At 56.5% G+C, this 21303-nt stretch overlaps 2 protein-coding genes across 2 annotated transcripts in view; one reads left to right on the top strand and one right to left on the bottom strand.

Annotated features, from left to right (window-relative positions):
- ENTPD2 (ectonucleoside triphosphate diphosphohydrolase 2) overlaps nt 1-11496 on the top strand; it is a 45574-nt gene extending 34078 nt beyond the window's left edge. The window contains exons 5-9 of the mRNA XM_073313981.2: nt 1192-1419; nt 2568-2837; nt 3218-3337; nt 5478-5612; nt 7696-11496. Coding sequence (XP_073170082.1) covers nt 1192-1419; nt 2568-2837; nt 3218-3337; nt 5478-5612; nt 7696-7899 — 957 coding nt within the window. The 3' untranslated portion in view covers nt 7900-11496. The remainder of the gene's footprint in view (nt 1-1191; nt 1420-2567; nt 2838-3217; nt 3338-5477; nt 5613-7695) is intronic.
- Nucleotides 11497-16353: 4857 nt separating this feature from the next.
- Nucleotides 16354-21283, bottom strand: TMEM141 (transmembrane protein 141). The gene is made up of 5 exons (XM_073314534.2): nt 20961-21283; nt 20047-20113; nt 18051-18134; nt 17465-17572; nt 16354-16695 (listed from the first exon to the last, which is right to left on the bottom strand). Exons 1-5 carry the CDS (start codon nt 21012-21014, stop codon nt 16616-16618), a joined length of 393 nt encoding a protein of 130 aa, XP_073170635.1. The 5' UTR covers nt 21015-21283; the 3' UTR covers nt 16354-16615.
- Between the last annotated feature and the right edge of the window lie 20 nt (nt 21284-21303).

The raw sequence follows: 21303 nt of genomic DNA, 5'->3' as shown, positions 1-21303 counted from the left end.
CCTGTATTCACTGCACTGAGGTGGGAATGCCAAAGCCCTGTTGAGACCACTTGAAAGGCTAGTGCTATTAAGCAGAGGGTCTGACACATGCTTGCGGTCTGGACCCTTTTTAATGCTGCCTCTTGGAGGTGGGGACACCAGTGCTGGCCCTTCTCCGTAGAGCATCAGGAGAGCTGCGTGTTAGAAGCCTCTGCAAGTGCCAGGTGTTATTAATGTTACCGGCCAATGGCAGCTGTTGTTCAGACGCGCAAACAAGTTGAATGGCTCTACGTGTCGGTCAGATACCACGGTGATGGGCAACCCTCTAAAAACCTAGCTAGGGACGCTGTGGCGCATGGCCTGGGTTTGCTGTATAGAAGTAGCAAATAGCCCAGGTCTCTAGCCAGCCTCGAGGAGAACAGTGGGACCTGATCCTTGCAGTGAACATGAAGGGGCTGGATTTTCCTTCCACCTTCCCGGCATTGGTCTCATTCAGTCCCCAGCAGCGACTGATTCTCTCCAGTGCCCAAGGGAATCTGGAGGCTGCTTTTAACATAGCCCCTGGTGGATCTGCTCACGGAACGTCCATCTTGAACTGGGTAGAAATGCAGAGGTCTCCCTCACCAGTTCAGCAAGGAAAACTGGGATCAGCTTCATGCCCGGAGACTGCTCCATCCATTCTGGAGCTGCAGTTAGGGAGCAGGGGAGTACCCAGCACGTGCTGTTGGCTCAGCCATGGAGGTGCAGTGGAGGCAGAGGGTAGGAACCTGCTGGGATCAAACTGTCCCCCTGCTGCATGCATGCAGCTCCTGCTGCCTTCAACAGGAGCCGACCATGCGCGATTGAGAGGCCTGCAGTGACACGTACGCAGCTACTGGGACTTGCAGAATGCCTTGCCTGGCCCCAGCCTTAGGCAGAATGACCTCTTGGCGTTCTTGTGTCCAAAGGAAGCTACTGACCATGAGCCAGCCCCTCTTCCTTCTCCAGCAGGGACCCTCCTCTGCAAGCTATTGTGCCCCATGGCAGCAGGGTGCTGAGCCCCCTCACCCCAAGAGAGGTCAGTGAGTGTGGACGGTGCTCACACCTCGCTCGACTGTGCCCTACCAGTTTGCGGCTGGCGGGAGCGCTGCCAGAGCGGACGGGCATTCTGCATGGTCTGAGCCACGCAATTAACCATCTCTGTGACTTTGCTTCCGTCCCCCCTCCCCACAGTACGGCTGGATCGGGCAGTGGTTCCGGCCAAAGAGACCCACATTGGGGGCCATGGACTTGGGGGGAGCCTCTACCCAGATCACCTTTGAAACCCAGAAGCGGATCGAGGACCCCCAGAGCGGGGTGACGCTGCGGCTCTACGGACAGATGTACAGGGTGTACACCCACAGCTTCCTGTGCTACGGCAGGGACCAGATCCTCAGGAGGATGTTCTCCAAGGTCATGAAGGTACGGAGGCCTGGCTCTGCCCCAGCGGGCTCTCCTCAATGGCCTGCAGGGCGAGCTCCCAGCATTCATCCCCGCTCCCTCCTCAACCACCAGCCCCCCACGCCATGTTCCCACCCAGGCTGCTACACACAGGGCTCCGGGTTCAGGTCACCAGGTGCTTTGCAAAGAGCAGGGAGGGTGCTTGCCCCGCTCTGGAGCATGTTCTGCTCCTCTCCCCCCGATCCCCCCGTCCCCACAACCTGGAGCAGCAGTAGTGAACGGCAGCTCGTTAGCGGGGAGCCAAGGCTCAGCCTGTTACAACCCATGCTGAGGGGCCTAGAATTCCCGACGGAGCAGGGAGGGCTCAGCCGGGTGCCCCCTATGGGCGCCACAGCGGCATAGCTAGGGTGCCCGAGTGCAGACGCACACGACAGCGACCAGAAGGGCTTTTCCCCTCGCCATGGGAGCGCCACCCCCCTGAGCGATAGGAAATGCTCACGGCTCTGTTATCGCCCTCCCAAGGATGGAGGCTGAGCTCCCTTCACGGGGTTTGAACCTGAGGGCTGAGCTCCCTTCACGGGGTTTGAACCTGGGGGCTGAGCTCCCTTCACGGGGTTTGAACCCGGGGGCTTCGAAAGTCTGGGAATTTCAAACATGCTCTGCAGCCTCCCCCATGCGACTGGTGCTGATGCAGAGCCGGGCACAGTGCACATCACGCACGTTAGTTCAACTCCTTTGGTGCTCTGGAAGGGACCCCTGAGGAAAGCCAGGTCTCCTCCCCGCTGCTCTTTGTTGCCAGCATAGGCTGTGCCAGTTAGGAGTTACTCATCTTCCGGGGCTGAGCTGCCACCTCCCTGCCTTCAGAGACAGCCATGGACACATAGGGTTGGACACTATCTTGTCAGAGCACCATCACTACTGAAACCTTGCAGCCCCTGTGAGGGCGGATCCCCCTGTTTTACGGCTGGGGAAACTGAGGCATGCAGCAGGGACATGATTGGCTCACCGTGATGCACGGTGGATCAGGGGCAGAACTGGGGGGCAGTGTTTCTGAATGCCAGTCCTTGACTCCACCCACTACACCGCACTGCCTGGCCCTAGACCGCCTCATGGCTGTGGTAGCTGCAGACAAAGACAGGCTTGGGTGGTACCCTTTCTTTGCCCAACAGGCTGGCGGCTACAAAACAAATGTGTCCAACCCCTGCTGGCCCAAAGGCTATCAAAGGAACTTCCTGCTCCAAGACGTCTACAACTCTCCCTGCACGGCAGCTGAGAAGCCTGACAGCTACGATCCCCAACGTACCATCGGCATGGACGGATCCGGGGACGCAGCCCAGTGCCGCCTGCACGTGGACAGTCTCTTCAATTTCACCAGCTGTGGCTTCTCCAGCTGCTCCTTCGACGGGGTTTTCCAGCCCGACCTCTCGGGAAACTTCATTGTAAGTGTCCCGAGGTTGCAGGTCTAGTGGGCAGCCGGCAGCCTCTGACTGTTGGTGCTGCCTCCAGGGTATTGTGCATGGGGGCAGCCCAGAGCCCTGGAGCCCGAGTCTCCTACTGAATGCTATGGGAGCCCCTTCTATCCTGCAGCTGGAGGATTAGGCTCCAGGTGCAAGAAGGTTGCTGGAATGGGAATGGGGCCCTGGGTATGCTCAGCGCAGTGGTTAGCAGCAAGAGCGCTGCCCCCTGCGGGTGAGGTGAACATACCCCAAACTCTGCTCCCACATTGAATCAACAAGCCCGGCCTTTGTGTCTGAGCAGGGAAATTGAGGGCTGTGCTAGTGAGCTTCTGCTTTCTCACCTCCTCTCTCCCTGGCATCAGGCCTTCTCTGCCTTCTTCTACACGGTGGATTTTATCCAGACAGTGATGAAGAGACGCGTGGCCTCACCAGATGATCTTAACGCTGCTGCCGAAGCCATCTGCAGTGCCAGCTGGACCGAGGTGAGTGCCCTGGCAGCAGAGGGCTAGTCTAATGGGTGTCAGACGATCTAGGAGGCCAGCCTGGATTTCCGTGCCCTATAGGCCTGCAGCCAAAATAGCATGGGCTGCGGATCCTGTTATATCTCACAAGCTCCAGGACTCAGGACTGGGCTAGGATGTCTCCAACCCCTTGGTATTGCAGTAGGGCTGCCAACATTGTATTTCAAAAATACAGGACAGATCTCAGATGTCCTCAGTCTCGACTTGAACCTCTGGGGGCAATTCCCTTCCATCCCCACCATGCCCCACAGACTGGCTCCCCGGTGGCCAGGTCCATCCCCTGCCTGTTGGGGTTCACCTGAAGTGGTGGGCCAGGGACCAGCGGCAGCATGGCATGGCTGGACGTGGGCAGCTGGCTGGTGGCTGAGCAGAGAGGCAGCAGGTCCAGATTGCACTGCTCTGCCTCCTTCCCCTGCCACACTGTGGCCAGGCTGACTCGGTGCCTCGTCCTCAACTGGCAGGCCAAGGTCAGATGGGGGAGGAGACCGTGTGTCCCTTCACCCCCACTCAGATGCCTCCACTCCTCCCATCCCCGTGTGTCCATCCACCCCCACTCCTCCCATCCCCATGTGTCCTTGCACCCCCACTACCCGCTGTCCCCACTAGGGTTGCCAACCCTCCCAGTTTCACCAGGAGTCTCCTGGAATCAGGCCCTATCTCCCAGAGGCTACTGATGCCAAACTGGGAGATTTTAGATGCTAAAAGTCCGGCGGCGCAGCAGGGCTAAGGCAGACCAATGGGAGCTGCAGAAACAGAGCCTGCAGGCAGGGGCAGCACATGGGAACCCCCTGCCTCCTCCAGGGGCCACAGGGACATGCACCGACTCCACAGCTCTCATTGGCCAGGGAACTGTGGCCAATGGAGCTGCTGGGGTGGTGCCTGTGGGCTGGGGCAGCACGTGGAGACCCCTGGCCCTGCCACCTAGTAGCCACTGCTAGACAGATGTGCCGGTCACTTTCAGGAGCTGCCCAAGGTAAGTGCCACCCCCCTCACCTCAACCCCCTGCCCCAGCCTACGTCCCGCACCCAAAATCCCTCCCAGAGCCTGACCCCTCACCCCCTCCTACACCCAAACTCCCTCCCAGAGCCCACACCCCCTCCTGCACCTCAACTCCCTCCCTCAGGCTCAGCCCAGAGCCCCTTCCCACACTCCAAACCCCTCAGCTCCACACCTCAAGCCCAGATCCTGCACCCCGTCCCGCTCTCCAACCCCCTGCCCCAGCCTGGTGAAAATGAGTGAGGGTGGGGGAGAGCAAGGGAGTGGGAGGTGGGGCTTCAGAGAAGGGGTGGGGCAGGGGTATGGCCATGGGGAAGGGGCGGGGCAATGGTGTTTGGGTTTGTGCGATTAGACAGTTGGCAACCCTAGTCCCCATGTGGCCCTGCACCCCCACTCAACTCCAGGCTCAGTTTTGTCACCCACCAACTCCTGTGTCCCTGCCCGAGTCTGTCCCCACGACTAGCCCTTATGAACCCATGTGCATGACCCCCCCCCCAGCACCCCTGTGTGCCCTGCTCTGTCCATCCGTCCACCCCCCCAACACACACACACACACACATATCCTGTGCCTCCTAACTGGCCTCATGGGCAGGGTGCTGTGAGGAAAGCAGCCTCTGCCCCCTCCATCTCCGCAGCTGTCTGCTCTGGCCCATGAGCCCGCTGCCCTGAGTAATGGTCTCAAGTTGCAGTGTGGGAGGCTTAGGTTGGATGTTAGGAAAACCTTTTTCACTAGGAGGGTGGTGAAGCACTGGAATGGATTACCTAGGGAGGTGGTGGAATCTCCTTCCTTAGAGGTTTTTAAGGTCAGGCTTGACAAAGCCCTGGCTGGGATGATTTAGTTGGGGATTGGTCCTGCTTTGAGCAGGGGGTTGGACTAGATGACCTCCTGAGGTCCCTTCCAACCCTGATATTCTACAATTCGATGATTCTAGGAGGCCACAGCCGCCCCTGGTGGAAGAAGGTTGTAATTGCAGCTTCCCTGCGCCTCCCCATCCCAGATCCCCCTCCCTGTGAAGGGTCTATAACTGATTCTGATGGGCCAGAGCAGGGAGGACTCATCTCTTTTCTTTCTGTCCCCTCTTTCTTCCCCGTCCATGGTGGCCAGCTGTGGCTAAAAGCCCCAAAGCAGGAGAAGTGGTTGCCGGATTACTGCACGGTTGCCAACTTTGTTTATCTGCTGATCACCAAGGGCTACCACTTTGATGAGAGCTCTTTCCCCAACATCGCCTTCCAGAAAAAGGTTGGTATTTGGCCCAGATGGGGTCCCGCCATTAGCCAGGCTCTGCCATGCAGCAGCTGTCTGTCTCTCTCATTGTTTGCCAACATATGACATGGGGAAGCCCTAGTCTGATGGGTTTTGCCAGGATCCCTGCAGGAAATGAGCTTGAGTGAAGGCTTTTCGCAGGGACAGGGATCCTGACGGGTGCCCAGGTCGGACAGTTGCTTTTAGTTGAAATGGATGTTACTTCTGTGAGCTAGAGAAGATGCCTCAGAGGAGGAGAAATGGCCAATGGGACGTTGTGGATGGTTCTCGGAAAACTTCCGTTCAGTGCACAGCAGCAGAAAGGCTGATGGAACGTTCGGGACTGTTAGGAAAGGGATAGAAAATAAGGCAGTAAATATCACAACGCCACCTTATAAAACCATGAATACTGTGTGCAGTTCTGGTCGCCCCATCTCAAAAAGGACATAGTGGAACTGGAAAAGGTTCAAAGAAGGGCAAAAAAGATAATCGGAGGTATGGAACAGCTTCCGTCTGAAGAGAGATTAAAAGGATTAGTGCTGTTCATTTTTGAAAAGAGATGACTAAGGCGGGATAAGATAGAGGTCATGAATGGTGAGAAGAAAATGAATAGAGAAGTGTTATTTACCTTTTTCCACAATACAAAAACCGGGGTCGCCAGATGAAATTAACAGACAACAGGTTTAATACAAACAAGAGGAAGGACTTTATCACACAAGACACTGTTAACCTGTGGAACTCACTGCCAGGGGATGTTGTGATGGCCAAATGTATAACTGGGTTCCAAAAAGAACTAGATAAGTTCACGGAGGATAGGTCCATCAATGGCTAATAGCCAAGATGGTCAGGGATATAGCCCCATGCTTAGGGTGACCCTAACCTCTGACTGCCAGAAGCTGGGGCTAGGTAACAGGCGTGGATCTCTCCAGAATTGCTCTGTTCTGTACACTCCCCCTGAAGCTCTGTGACTGGCCACCGTTGGAGACAGGACACTGGGCTAGATGGACCATGGTCTGATCCAGTAGGGCTGTTCTTATGTTCTTAAACACCTCTTTAGCCTTGGGCGGGGAACAGGCCACATCGTGCTGAACTTCATGCGGCCTTTTCCCAGGGAGAAAATAACTCCTGACTACGGAGGATGTAAACTCAGCCCAGATTTCGATATCAGTTACTCTAGTGTAAAGCAGGAGTGGCTCTGCTGAGATCAGTGGAGTTACACTGGATTTACTCTGGTGTAAAAAAGATCAGGATCTGGCCTGCTGAGCCCAGTTCCTCTGTAAACAGACCACAGGGACGAAGAAAACAGGCAGCACTGCATAGGGAGCAGGGCAGAAGGAGGAGCCCTGCCCAGGAGCAGCACCAGCAGCTCTGTTCCACGTGCTCCCCTTATTCCTCCGGCACCGCCAGGATGGCAGTAGCTGAGCGCTGGGCTGTGCACTGGCCTCCAGACCTGCTTCGTTCGGTTGCCTAAAGGCAGCAGGGTCCTGGGAATGGAGCAAAGGACGGGGACGCCTGGGTTCTATTCACCTCACTGGCTTGCTGAGGGTCAAAGGTCTTCTGGGCCTCCCGTTGCCCCACCTTGGCAATGCAGCTGGGCTTTGCCCACCGTTGTGAAGCCTTCCCAGATCTCAGGATCAGCGAGGGCTAAGAATTGATGATGATGAGAGAGACCAGGAGAGGGTCACTCACAGTAGCAGTGGAGGGAACAGGCAGGGCAATGGGTGATTCCCTTTGCTACTGCAGCTACTCCTAGCCTCTGAGGGTACATCCACACTGCAGCTAGACACCCGCTGCTGGCCCATGCCAGCTGGCTCACGGGGCCTGAGCTAAGAAGCTAACTGTGGTGTAGATGTTTGGGCTCAGGCTGGAGGCCTGGATCTAGGACCTTGCAAGGTGGGAGGGTCCCAGAGCTCAGGCCGGAACGTCTACACTGCAGTGAAACAACCCCTTAGCCCGAGCCCCTTAGCCCAAGTCAGCTGGCAGGGGCCCACCACAGGTGTCTGACTGCAGTGTAGACATACCCTCATGAGGCAATGTTACTAGCAAGTTTCTGAGCTGCTTTGTCTTGCTGTTTTCACAGGCTGGGGACACTTCCATCGGCTGGGCCCTGGGCTACATGCTGAACCTCACCAACATGATCCCGGCTGACGAAGTGGGTTTCCGAAAGGGCACGAACTACAGCTCCTGGGTTGTCCTCATCCTCCTCTTCGTGGCTGTAATCCTGATGGCACTGGTGACAGCATTCTGCCTGCTCCGGTCCGGCAAGCAGCACCGCACCATGTAGGAGGTGGGCGGAAGAGGCCAAGAGACATGGCTCCCTGGAGCTGACATGAGCGCTACTGATCCTGGCAGGTGACCCAACATCCTACATGCTTCAGATGTGAGCGTTTCCTGGAGGCCCTGTCCCTCCCCGCTGCCTGTTTGTAGCCCTGAGGGAAACCAGTCCTGTTGCCTTTCTTTTGTCCCTGATTGGAAGCCGGAGAAGCGGACAGAAGAGGAGAACTGACACCCAGGGAGTTGCATGAGGAGCAAATGTAAATGGTTTCCTAGTGCATCCCCTTTGGTGCATCCTGGAGCAGCGTCAGAGCCTGGATAGCCAGATCCGGGGCATCCTCCTTTGCCTGCCAGCAGACGGAGACCAGACACAAAGTAAACGGACAGCAACAGCCAGCAGGCAACTGGCTCTGTGCAAAGGAAGGGAGGTTTTTATACTCACATCCAAGGGGGTGGGGTTCATGGTGGAGAGGGTTACTTACCTAAGCATCTCTGGAAGGCTTTTCCCTCCAGCCCCCCTACCTGGAGACCTGTCCTATCCCTTCCCGGGAATTTGTGACTTGTGGTCCTGGGTGTTATCCATGGACCTGCACTATCCTCCTTGAGCAAGGACCAAATCACAGCCCCCAGGAAGTCTCTGGGAGTTTGGCCATTGATCTCAGTGCTATTCAGCTCTCCCCAGGCCCGGGAAGCCCCTCCATCTCTGCAGAGCAGTGTTGCCCAGGACAGGCTCTGACAATCTGGGGGGGCTTCCACTCTTAGGACCACAACACAGTGTGTGGCCTCTTTTGTTTGTTTACAATTGGCGCTGCTCCTAGCCAATCCTGCCTGCCGAGGGGGAAGTTTTAAGATTTAGGGTGGGGGTGGAGCCTGAGCAGGTGTGTAATTCAACAGGGGGTGCCCTGGGTACCTTAGGGAGCATTGTAAACCACCCCCCTGGCATGATGGAGAAAATTCTCAGGGCTCCCTCGCACAGCCCTGAGACCTTCTCTGAGCTGCCAGCTAAGACACACCGGGGCAGGGCATGTTGAGACCCAAACCCTCCACCCCCACAGGGCCGGTGCAAGGAGGTTTCACACCCTAGGCGAAACTTCCAGCTTGCGCTGCCCCCCTTCCCCCACCCTGCGGCAGCTCCCCACCGCCGCCCCCTCCCCTCGGCCCGGGGAGCCCCCCCGCGGCAGCTCCCCACCGCCGCCCCCTCCCCTCGGCCCGGGGAGCCCCCCCGCGGCAGCTCCCCACTGCCGCCCCCTCCCCTCGGCCCGGGGAGCTGCGTGCAGCAGCTCCCCATCCCAGCTCACCTCCGCTCCGCCTCCTCCCCGAGCACGCCACTGCTTCTCCCGCCTCCCAGGCTTGCGATGCCAAACCAGCTGTTTGGCGCACAAGACTGGGAAGGAGAGAAGCAGAGCGGGGCGGAGCTCAGGGGAGGAGGCGGAGCATAGGTGAGCTGGGGCGGGGAGCGGTTCCCCTGTGCACCCCCCACCCCCCCGTTACTTGCTGCAGGAGGCCCTCCCCGCACCCCCGTGCCCCAGCTCGCCTCCGTGCCACCGCCCCCAACCACTTGGCGCCCTAGGAGACCGCCTAGTTTGCCTAGTGATTGCACCGGCCCTGCACCCCCAGCCTCATCAGCCTGGGGACAGGGAGGGTCTGTCTTTAGTTCTAGATAAGATCAGACAGGGATTTGTGTGTTTTAATGATCACAAAAACTAACAACGTAACAATGTAAACCCACAGGAGGATTTTAGATGAAACAGCAAATAACCTTTGTTAAAGGGAAGCTACCCCGAGACAGCGGTAGGGTGGTGGAGACTGTATAACACTGAGCTCTTCCAAACGTTTCCTGAGGCAGAGCTCCGAGCTTGCAGCAGAGCTGCTGTGACTGGATGGGATTGCACCCCTTGTAAGGACAACAGGCAGCCTATGCGATAGTTATGCCTTTGGGGAGCTCAGTTGACGGTGTCACCTCTGTCGGGGGTTCTCAAAATATTGTGCGGCTTAGCCAAAGCACAGAGCTGGCACTTCTGTTTCTGAGTGCTGAAATACACACATTTCCAAAGAAGTGGAAGAGAAATTGCTGCTGATAAAATCCAGGTCAATATTTGAAAATTTGAAATGTCAAGACTGTGTAACATTCTCTTATCAGGATGGAAAGATCAGCTCTCTGCAGAGTAAGAGCTTATACTAAATATAATTGCACAGTGGTGAAATTATCACAAACTATAATCCCACTAATAAATTTATATCCTCAGTCTGTTCACTAAGCAGGTTATTTCACTACTCAGATGGTAGGGATGCTGCAGTTTGCCAGTCCAGTTACATGCCAATCAATTTAAGCAACAATGGAAGATCTATTCCAATCAGAACCGCAGGGATGGTGTAGGGAGAGTACACCCAGCAATAACTCTGTGATTACTGTTTGGAAGTTTAGACACTTAGTTACAAAAAATCAGTTTAAACCAAAATGGCCTTCCCCGCTACTCATAACCCAGAGCTAATCATCTCCTCCCTAAGTCCACAAATATTGAACACTCGTACCACAGACTGACCCTCACTCTCTGCGTGACGCAGTTTAATGTTGTTTCGAGTTTCTCCCCAATACACTTAACAAACATGATAGGAACTGCAGCCCAGGGGCCGGATTCCTGCGAATCCCTCTGCTGCTTTACTTTACACACGTTAAACCAGTGACGCTCTGTTGCTCTAAAAAAATTCACTTTCCGCTTCTGTATCCTTTGCCTAAGAAGTCATCGCTTTTTTGTAACCACATCCCAGGACGGGTTTTGGCTTTGACTGCGCTAAAGGGGGGTGCTCGGTCTCTAATTGCTTTAGTCTGCTGGGCAGCACAGGGCCAGTTCAATCAACTTTACAGCAAAGTCTTGAAACAAGTTTTGTGCCTCAGACCTTTTCAGTCACTGGCTGATTTTGATTCCTTCTGTGGCTCACCCCGGCTCAGCCCCATTTCCAGTGAGGAGATGGTGCTGTCCGAGGGCCAGCTCTTTAGCTGCCACTTTTAGCAAGCCAATGAGACAAACGGAGGCAGTTCTCTTGTGATTTGACAACTGGACAGCCGTTGTTCTGGGCGTATCTTCAGGACAAGAGAGTTCTTTACTTGAAACCCCAGTGTGGATTTTTCCAATGTGCAGTTCAGACCCAATGAGATACCTACTAGGGACACCCTGTTTTTACTGACAGTGGGTGTTTTTTAACAAACCTCTTCATTTTCCTCAGGGGCTCTGGCCAGCCGCTGAGATGGCAAGTCCCCACCAATGACTGTCCCCTAACAAACAGGGCCAGCTTTGACTCTGCTCTTCAGACAATCTGGCCGCGTTCCTTGGACGGGTTGTAGACTTGGTCCAGCTCACTCCTCCAGATTACTTTTACAAAGGAGGGGATGACGCTGTGGGTGTCTTTACTCCTCCTTTGTAGACAACCCCATTCTGCAGCACAAACCCACATAGCGGGGCTGGCCATGCAAAGAGAAGTGGAGAACAGGAGGCTTCTCCCTGACCCATGGTAGCCAACGTTGGGTGATTACTTGCCCCTTACTGACTCCATCCGTTTGCCTCTCTTCTGCTCATGAAACTTTTATTAAAACAAGATGGAAATGTTATATTGTGTGTCTGGTTTGGGATTTTTAAAAACCCGGGCCTCCTGCAAACAAGTGTCGACCAGAAAGTTGTCAAGAGACCCTCTTTCTTCTGGAAAGCCCTACTGAGCCAACGAGGGGCAGGTAAATACTTCACTGTTAGTTAAGAGGACGGGGGCAAATTGTCTTCATGGGTTACAGATGGGCCGTCATAAAGGTACCAAACGCCTAGACAGCCCACAGCAGACGTGTGTGTCAGGGCCAGGGAAAGGAGCTCTGAGCCAGGGGGTACAGAGTGGGCAAATGGATGGAGGTGGCTGATGCCCCTGCCATGGGAGTACAAAGGGCATTGTAGCTCCAGGGGAGGGGGTTGTGAAGAGCTAAGTGGCTGCCCAGCTGGCAGAGCGGGACTTGGGCATTGGACCCTCCCTTCTAGGCCATGGAGAGAACAGGAAGTTCTGCATTGCCCTCGCCATGCTCGGAACACTTGCAGCTCGGCATTAAGACAATGAATTTAACCCAAGCTCATGCTTCAGGACTTCAACCAGCCACCTTCAGGGCTCAGGAAGGAATTTCTCCCCCACTGCTCCCCATGCACAAATGGTCAGATGCATGCTGGGGATTTTTCACATTCCTCTGAAGCATCTGGTATGGGCGACAAACAGCTGAGATAACCACCCCTCTGCGGTGGTATAGTGACTCCTCTACTCCAAGAGGCTTGGCTGGCTGCTTGCCCCCATGCGCAGGGTTACACTAATGGCCAGATTTGGGGTCAGGAAGGAATTTTCCACCGGATCAGATTGGCAGGAACCTGGGTAGTGTTTTTCCTTCCTCTGCAGTGTGGAGCAAGGAATCTGTGGGCATCATCACCTGAATCAGTTTCCTGCTATTGCAGGGGCCTCGGTCCTCTCCGCCTGGGGCACATAAGAGTTTAGTATCCTGAGGTTTGGAAAGGGGAGACGATATTTGGCTCTCATTTGGGTCAAACTGAATCTGGAGTGATTCAGCAGTGAGCTGTCTTTTCTCTCGAGTGGGTGATAAACTAGGGCCAAGACAGGGTGAGTGATTTAGCCCAGCTCGTGAGATGCATTAGTGGCAGGGCTAGGACCAGAACCCAGGAGTCCTGCCACTGAGGTGCACTAGACCTTAGGGCTAGAGTGTTGCTGAACAGAGGCTGTAAGAGGAGGGCAGAGCCTGGCTGGAGCAGGAGGCCGATATCGGCGCAGCAGTGAGCATGGCACCAAGGAGCGGAGAGAAGGCAAGAGCAGCCTTGTGAAAAATAACGGGCACAAAATGCAGTGGGGAGGCCTGGTGGGGCAATCACAGATACAGCCCTGCTGGGAAATGGCCCCCTCAGTGCCCTGACGAGGGAGGGTCAGACCCAGACTGCTGTGAATTGGGGAAACTATGACTACGCCCAGTGGGGGAGGAATTGTGAGCCCTGCATCTCTCCCCAGTCCTTCGAGGCTTCTTCCTGGGGGAGCCAGGAACATGGGGGCAAAGGGTCTGCGTGAGCTCCAGAGAGGAGGTCACAGCAGGAACCAAGCACCCATCACGAGGCGAAAGGGGGTGAAATTAACAGGCTGTGAATCCAGAGGCAGGAACTCCAGTCACTGGAATACAGCGCCTCGCATGACGAGGCCAACCTGGCCGCAAGCTGAATGCTGATACTTACAATCCAAACCAGTCAGTTAAACTTTTTGTTAAGCTTGTGAAGTCAAAAAATGCTGTACCCAGGGTGCCGGCGCAGCCTTTCTTTAGCCCTCGACCCTATGTGTTAATGAACCGATCACCTAGCCTGTGTTCTACGGGGCCGTGCCTCATTCAGGGCCCCAATCACCTAGCCTGTGTTCTACGGGGCCGTGCCTCATTCAGGGCCCAGGACAGGCGGCACTGGCTGAATGGGTTGCTAGTCAGTACCGCTGTTTACCCGCATTGGTCACGGTGTAGCCCCGGGCCTTATTTACTGCACACCATTCAAACCCGGCACGGCACGCAGGATTGTTAGTTTCCTCAGGGCTGTCTATGCTGCTCTCCTCATAGTTCTAGAGCTCTTCACACAGCATGATTAATTTTTCTTTACAACCCCCCTGTGGGGGGAGGGAAGCGTTAGCCTCCTTTTACACCTGGGGAACTAACACAGAGATTAAAGCACTTTACATGGGCAAAGCATCGCTTCCACTGACTTCACTGGCAGCTGGGAGGGCTCAGCCCTTCTGCAAATAAGACCCCTCTCCCCCTGGTCTCACACTGGGTACCACACAGTAGCCATCTCAGAAAATGTTGGTTTAAGTGACTTGCCCAACATCATACAGGAGCTCTGTGGCACAGGCTTGGCTAGAAGCCAGAGCTCCAGGACAGAGCCCGTCCTGCATCTTCCTGCAGATCCTGACCGTATTCACTAAACACCTTCCAGCCTCTGCAACAAATGCAGCAGGGGTCTCACAGACACTAGCCTCCTCCCTACACAACCCTGATTATTTTCCAGCAGATTCTGTGCACTGAATGAGGCTGGGGTCCTGTGGGGATAAAATAGCATGTGATCATGTGATTAACATCTTTAGCACAACGTGTGCACAAAAGGGAGAGATGTAAGGTTGCATGGCAAACCTTAATTCTGGCATTCCCCAACTTTTTTGAGTGCTTGACTTGCAACCTTCATGTTCTTTCAGCATGGCTGTCACAGGGTGGCTGGCCTCTTTAAGGGAAGTCAGGGCCCTGCTCAGCCCACCTGTAAGTAAGTAACTGCCTAGGTGGCTTGCTGGCTAATGAGCCCCTGTACCTGACAAACTACCACCAAAGGTCAGTTAGAGAGGAGCTCCCAGGGAAAGGAACGTGGAGAAGAGATCTCGCTGCCAGCTGCAGGAGACGCAGCCTGGGTGCTGCTGGGAGGAGAGGTGCAGTCAGCCGGCAGGCCCTGGCTCCAGGGAAGGAATCCACGTGAAGATTGCCTGGCAGGTAAAGGGCTTGGATGAGGAACTGATAGACTCTGCTGCCCTGCTATGAACTCTGGTCTCTTGGATTTCCGTTAACAAATCAGACCCCCAGAAGGGGGCGCTGCTCAATGAATAAAACTCCTGCTGAGCCTATTGACAGCCCGAAGTGGGAAATGAAGGCAGGGCACAGCCACGGCACCATGCCTGGACGGAAGGGGGCGTTGGGGGGATGGCAGGTGCTCTTACCATTGCTTTTGGGCCGTAAAACTGGGATTGCACCAACCACTGTGTGGAAACTAGTTTATCAGGATTGTTCTGAGCCACTTTGAGTTCCACAGTGCAGTTTTCCCTGCAAAGAAGCCCTTCGGTGAGGTTTGTCTATGCTCCACGTTCCCTCCAGGCATGAGACTCCTCCCAAGGGGTGGGGGGTAGAGTTTCTTAAGTGTCACTCTGCCTGCACTGGCGAATGCAGATCATGGAGCCCCTTTACTTGTCTAATCCAGGGGCTCAATTCTGGAGCCCCCGATTCTAACACCAGGTGCCGGGCTCTTGGTGTGGCATGTTGCTGCTATATCCCTCTACCCGCCCTTGTTCCTGGAGTCCACCTGAACATCTTATGCAGGCATCGAAGCGGTAGGTGCAGGCTGCAGGGGCACTGACAGAGCTGGGCACGGGGTGCGGGCACGGGACGGGGGTGGCAGGTCTAAGACGCACTGATGGGGTTCTGGTACGCATGGCAGAGCAATGCTACTGTGCCGTATTTCCACTGGTCCGGTTCTCTCATGGGCCTTCTTCTTTCCCCCTCCCTGGTCTGGGTTTCCAAGAAAGGGAGCCTGGAGGTTGGACCAAGAGCCAGAGGGAAAGGAGCAGCCAAGAGAGCCCAGCAGCCCAGGTTCCTTGCCATTCACCCCTTGTGTAAACTGGGTGGGTCTAGAAGGCAGGGGAGGAAGAGCAGACCCACACTTTTCACTTCAGGACAGGGGAGGAAGGAGCAGTGTGGGCTCAGAGCTGCAGGGGTCCTTCCTCCTCTCTTGTGAAAATGATATCGGCCAGACACCCTCCCCTCTGTGAACTCTCCTGTGGGGCGAAGGAGAGCTGGCCCGGTCGCAGGTGGTGTCCCTGACTGGCTGTCCTTCCCCTGGAGGCAAGAAGACCATGACAATCGGAAGGGTTAGCCCCAGCATAAAGCACCTAGCCTGGGATAATGAGAACAGTGGCTACGACGCAAGAACAGAGCCCAGGAGTTAACAGACCATTACTAAGGTTGCAAAGCACGCCAAAGTTACAGTCGCCTGTTCAACCCAAATCCCCCCCGCCCCCCGAGACCGTCTTTAATCACCTGCTCTCATGCTACAGTTTCCACAGGACCCCTGCCTCCTTCGGTGCCGGGGCTCACTTCAGGAACAGCCAGCCTTCTCCTCGCTGTGCAGTGGCCCTAGGCCTCTTCCTGCACGCTATTCAGACCCTGCTCTGAAGATGAAATGACTAATTCATTTACACAGACAACCTTAGTTCAGGCTTTTCCAAACTTCCAAGCACTTGACTTTGCAACCTGACTATTCTCTCCACGTAGTTCTTGGGTAATATCGATGCAGGGCTCAGGGCGGGGGTCAGATGGCCTGATATGGACCCAGAACTCCCGCTAGTGCAGCGGTAAAGATGGGGGTGTCCTCTCTCCTAGTCAGTGAGGGTACAGGCTATTGATGCTACTGGACGTTTCACGTGAGCACTGAGGGCAGAACAGACCCCCCAGGGCAGGGACAGGCCCAGCAGCGTGACTGGGATCCTCCAGCCCACTCTGGGGGATACCTGCCTCCCTGGGCATTTACATCAGCCTTTCCCCTGCAGTAGCTGCTGCCACCCCCCACACAGTGATTTCACATGCTACCCCCATACCTCCCCCTTCTCTGTACCCCCATACCTCCCCCTCTCCGACCACCCCTAAACTTCACTTTGTCCAAAATGTCCATTTTTAGCTATATATTTGTATTACTTTTCCAACCTTTGCTGCTCACACAAAGTCCGTCTGGGCTTTGCACACCCTACCTCCATCCCACCCTAAATCCTTCCCTGCACTTCCCCGAGCCTCATGAATCGGCAGTGGAGGGGACGTTCCTCGCTCCCCAGGTGTCGCAATGCAGCTCTAGCCCCGGTCACACACAGTACAAGTTGTAAAGGAGTCGGGACGGAGCTCCAGGCTCCCCCAGCTATTCCATGTCGTCTCCATATTTGTTTCTCCTCATCCTCGTTTCTGCATTCTCTGTGGGATCTGGACTGTGGAGATTTTCTGCAACAGATGAGAGAAAGCTATTTAGAACTCAGACCGGCCAGGAACGCTGATAAAAACACCCACCCCCCACGTGGTGTAACTCAGTGAGACAGCACACCAGGCTCTCGGGATCCCCAGCAGAGACACACCCGCACTCAGCAAGCAGTCTAGGGGAATCATTACGGCACCTGCTTTTGGGTGCGTTTCCCTGTGCTCCCTGCTGTCATAGTATCACCTTACAAGGTGATCAGAGACCAGCATGACCCCAGGACACTAATGTAGGGGGGTTCTCAGCCCATTCCATCCCATCCCATCCCCCAGGAGAGGCGCTAGGAATTAACCCGAAACCAGAACCAAACCATCTCTCCCTCCTCAATGAGACAGCCCCTAACTTGGATGAGGACCCGCTCAGACACCCATGGACGTGTCAAAAGCGTGGCAAACACAGGGGGCCTATGGGAGCCATTGCACTGCACTGGCTGCGTGCGCGGCTGCCTCGGGGATGGCGTCTCCAGCAGTTGATCCACAGAGAGGATAAACGACCTCGCGCTGCTGCCAATTAGGGGGATTCTCCTCGAGCGCAAGAGCTGAAGGCCTGGAATTCCAGCCTGGGCTTCGTAGGTGTGTGGGATTTATACAGCGATTTTTGGTTAAACGACAAAGCACAAGATGCTAGTGGAGCCAAGGCAGGACCCTTCAGAACTGGAGATGCAGCCCACGTGAAACCAGCCACACGGAGCCCCAAGTACAGCAGGTAACTGCTGCCTCAGCAGTGAATGCCTCTCACCTTTGGCCACTCCCTGCGGGGACTGCCCTGTCTCCAGGTAGATCCAGAGGTTGGAACACTTCCGGGTCTCTATCCTGGTCACGGCGTAGCTGGCAACTGAACCTGCAACTGAAAGCACCAACAGGCAGGGGTGTTTCCAAGTCCCATGGGAAGCAAAGGTGTCCCAGCAGGTGGGGTCCTGCTCTCTGTAAAGAACAACTGGGGCTGCGTGAAAAGGGCTGTTGGTTTCTGAGTCGCCTTTTGCTCACCCGCGTGAACCAGGAGTGATCCCCGGGAAGTCCACCGGTGTCACTGCAAACATGCTCACTGGTGTGTGTGTGGGGGGGGGGGGGGGGGGGGGGGGGAGTGCAGGTGGCCTGAGTCAGTCTGAGCACTTTAAAGGGAAGCAGGGATTTCACTACATCACAGGTGGGAGCGAGGATCCTTCTCTGGTAAGACAGAACTGTGAGTCCTGTTCCTGGCTCTCGTGAACTACAGGCAAACCCCAGGACCTTGGACTGTTAAGAGCGTAACATGCCTGCCCCGCTGATGGAACCCCTGGGGGATGGGGGCTGCCTGAGAGGCCCAGCGCGCATTGAGGACTGACCTACAGACAGCAGCACGTTCCACTGCAGGGGGTAGGGCAGCTTCTTGTTGATCAGCTTCTGAAGAACGAAAGCTGCTCCGATGCCTGTTAATACGAGACCCGCGTGAGTGTGGATGCAGTTACTGCAGCTGACCTCTCTGTTGCAGCTTGCATGCTCCTCCGGGCAGGGGCTGCATCTCCCTCTGGGTTTGGAAGGTGCCCGGCACACAGTGGGCACCACCGCAATCTAACAAATGGCAGTGATAGTGCCTTCCATCCAGAGACCCCAAAGCACAGAACAAGCATTCCTAACACTACAGTACAGGGATCCCTTCAGCCAACACTGAATGCAGCCCCTCCAGGGTAACAATTTAGGACAGGAAGTGAAGAATCATAGAACTGGAAGGGACCTCGAGAGGTCATCTAGTCCACTCCCCTGCACTCATGGCAGGGCTAAGTATTATCTACACCAGTGGTTCTCAACCAGGGGTCCATGGCCCACTGTGGGGCCATGAGCAGGTTTCAGGGGGTCTGCCAAAATAAGCCAGAGAGCAAGGCCAGCGTTAGACTCACTGGTGCCTGGGGCTGATGCCGAAGTCTGAGCCCCACCACCCTGGGTTGAAGCCAAAGCCTGAGCAACTTAGCTTTGCAGGGCCTCCCAGGCACTTGTCCTGCTTGCTACCCCACAATGCCAGCCCTGGCTTTTAATCTACTGGATATGCAGAAAAAGAGTCGTGGCACAGGGGGGCCGTGGAGGTTTTTATAACATGTTGGGGGAAAGGGGGCTCAGAAAGAAAAAGGTTGAGAACCCCTGATCTAGACCATCCCTGACAGGTGTTTGTCTAACCGCTCTTAAAAATCCCCAATGTTGGAGATTCCACAACCTCCCTCGGCAATTTATTCCAGTGCGTAACCACCCTGACAGTTAGGAAGTTTTTCCTAATGTCCAACCTAAACCGCCCTTGCTGCAATTTAAGCCCATTACTTCTTGTCCTGTCCTCAGAGGTTACAGAGAACCATTTTTCTCCTTCCTCCTTGTAACAACCTTTTATGTACTTGAAAACTGTTATCATGTCCCCTCTCTGTCGTCTCTTCTCCAGACTAAACAAACCCAATTTTTTCAATCTTCCCTCACAGATCATGTTTTCTAGACCTTTAATCATTTTTGTTGTTCTTCTCTGGACTTTCTCCAATTTGTCCACATCTTTCCTGACATGTGGCACCCGGAACTGGACACAATACTCCAGCTGAGGCCTAATCAGAGCGGAAGAATTACTTCTTGTCTCTTGCTTACAACACTCCCATTAATACAACACGCTTGCGAATATCAGAGCCAATTGCAGCTGCGGGAAAATGTAGGGGGGCAGGATGCAATAACCCAGCTGAAAGTGGCCAGGTTAATTCCCTGACTACTGCAAAAGTCCCATGGGATGGAAGATAGTTACACATGGATGAGACTTTGCTTTGATTTCTCCTCCACAAGATGGCAGCCCGTAGTGCTAGGCTGGGGCACTGGGGGAGGAGTGTCACTCGCTGAATCACTCCTGCGGTGCCCTGCCTTTCCCACGGACTCTCACCCAGGTACCAACAGCCCCAACCCAGTTTGGCCTATAGCTCTAATGGGAGCATGGCATGAAGTGCGACGCCTGCAGGCTCGGCCCCCGGGGAGGAGTCACACTGAGCATCTGGGCTTTGAACTGGTCCCTCTTGCAGTTCCAGCTAAACCCAGCAAAACTCTGCAGAGTCAGGGGGACAGGGAGGAGGGCAGCCCTTCAGAGAGGAAGATGCCCAGAGCTCTGGCTCAGACCCCAGTGCTCCGGCCGGTCCATTGCTGGGAGCTGGATGAGCTGGGGGGATGCAAATGGGCAGTCTGAGAGCCAACGAGCTGGGGGAGATGGCTGTTCGTGCCCTAGACCCTCAACCTGGCCTCTCCCTCCCCAGGCCCCGTGATGCCCAGTGGCCCCAACAGGTTGTGTCTGCCTGCAGAGCAGCAGGAGGGCCGCCCGCTGCACCCTACCTGTGATAAAGGTCCCGATGCCCTTCATGAACGCGTGGGACTGGCACAGAGCGTATTCCTGCAGCCCCTGGAACAGCAGCAAGGAAAGGGAGTTGGGGGCAGCAGACGAGACGGTGTGAAAAGGACAAACAAGGAAACCCTGGGCTCGAGTCTCCTCCCTCGCTGCGCCGGAACCTGCTTCTCCTTGGGCCCCGCATTGATCCGCCCACGGCGACCCCCAGGTCCCTCTCGCTGAGCGGCCCCGGCACCTGGCTTCCGCCCCAGCCACCTGCCCGGGGAGCTCACCTGTCCCTCCCGGGTGCATCACCCGCCTGCTCGCACCTGCCAGCGGGCGGCTCGGGGTCCGCTAACGTCCCTCAGTGCCTGCAGGGGCAAATCCTGCCCCCGCCCCGCTGCTCACTGCAGGACACCTGCACCCGGCCGTGCCCAGGGCAACGACAGCTGCTCCCGGCCCTACCTCTCGGAGCCGGTCCTGCCCCCGGCCCCTCACCCCACAGCTGCCCTGGCCCCGGGCTCTGCGGACGGCCCGCTCGAGCCCGGGGCTGCTGCCGAGCGGAAGGTCCTGGCCCGGGCTGGGGGCAGCGCACAGCCCCGGTCTGCTCCCCGCGAGCCCCCGGCCACCAGCCCCCTCCGCCGCGGGACCGTGCGCCCTGCCCCGGCCCCTGCCCCTGCCCCGCCGGGCCCCCCCCACCCGAACCCCCAGGGCCGGGGCTGAGCCCCCCCGCCCAGCCCTGCCCTGCCCAGCCCAGCCCGGGCCCCCCCATCCGAACCCCCAGGGCCGGGGCTGAGCCCCCCCGCCCTGCCCAGCCCAGCCCAGCCCACCCCACCCCACCCGAACCCCCAGGGCCGGGGCTGAGCCCCCCCGCCCAGCCCAGCCCAGCCCAGCCCAGCCCAGCCCGGGCCCTGCCACCGACCGGGTGTTTCGCAGCCACGGTGTCGTCCACCCGCGACAGCCCCAGGTTCACCATGGCCGCAGAGAGCCCCTAGACCGCGCCCCCGGCTCCCGCCGCGCCCTGCCCGGCCTCCGCCCCGGCTGCCAGCCCGGCTCTTCCTGCTTCCTCCGGCAGCGAGGGAGCGCCCGGCCCGGCCCGGCCCGGCCCGGCGAGCAGCACCATCTGCAGGGCTGGCTGCCCTGGCCACGGCTCTGCCCCGGGGCCGTCCTCCTCTCGCCCACCGGCCCGCCCCGGGGTGCCCCTGGCTGAACCCCAGCGCGGTCCGGTGTGTGTGTCTCTCCACGGGGGTGCATCGCGCGTGTGC

Source organism: Lepidochelys kempii, chromosome 16, assembly GCF_965140285.1.
Source record: "Lepidochelys kempii isolate rLepKem1 chromosome 16, rLepKem1.hap1, whole genome shotgun sequence".
NCBI classification, from domain to species: Eukaryota; Metazoa; Chordata; order Testudines; family Cheloniidae; genus Lepidochelys; species Lepidochelys kempii.
This window is presented reverse-complemented; position numbering and strand designations above follow the sequence as displayed.

Bases quoted from the DNA above. Each gene is read 5' to 3' on its own strand.
- TMEM141 (XM_073314534.2), bottom strand. From the start codon at position 21,014: ATGGTGAACCTGGGGCTGTCGCGGGTGGACGACACCGTGGCTGCGAAA. The intron at 20,114-20,960 runs GTCGGTGGCAGG...CTGCTGTTCCAG, and splicing joins CCGTGGCTGCGAAACACCCG to GGGCTGCAGGAATACGCTCT. The intron at 17,573-18,050 runs GTCAGTCCTCAA...TGGTGCTTTCAG, and splicing joins GAACGTGCTGCTGTCTGTAG to TTGCAGGTTCAGTTGCCAGC.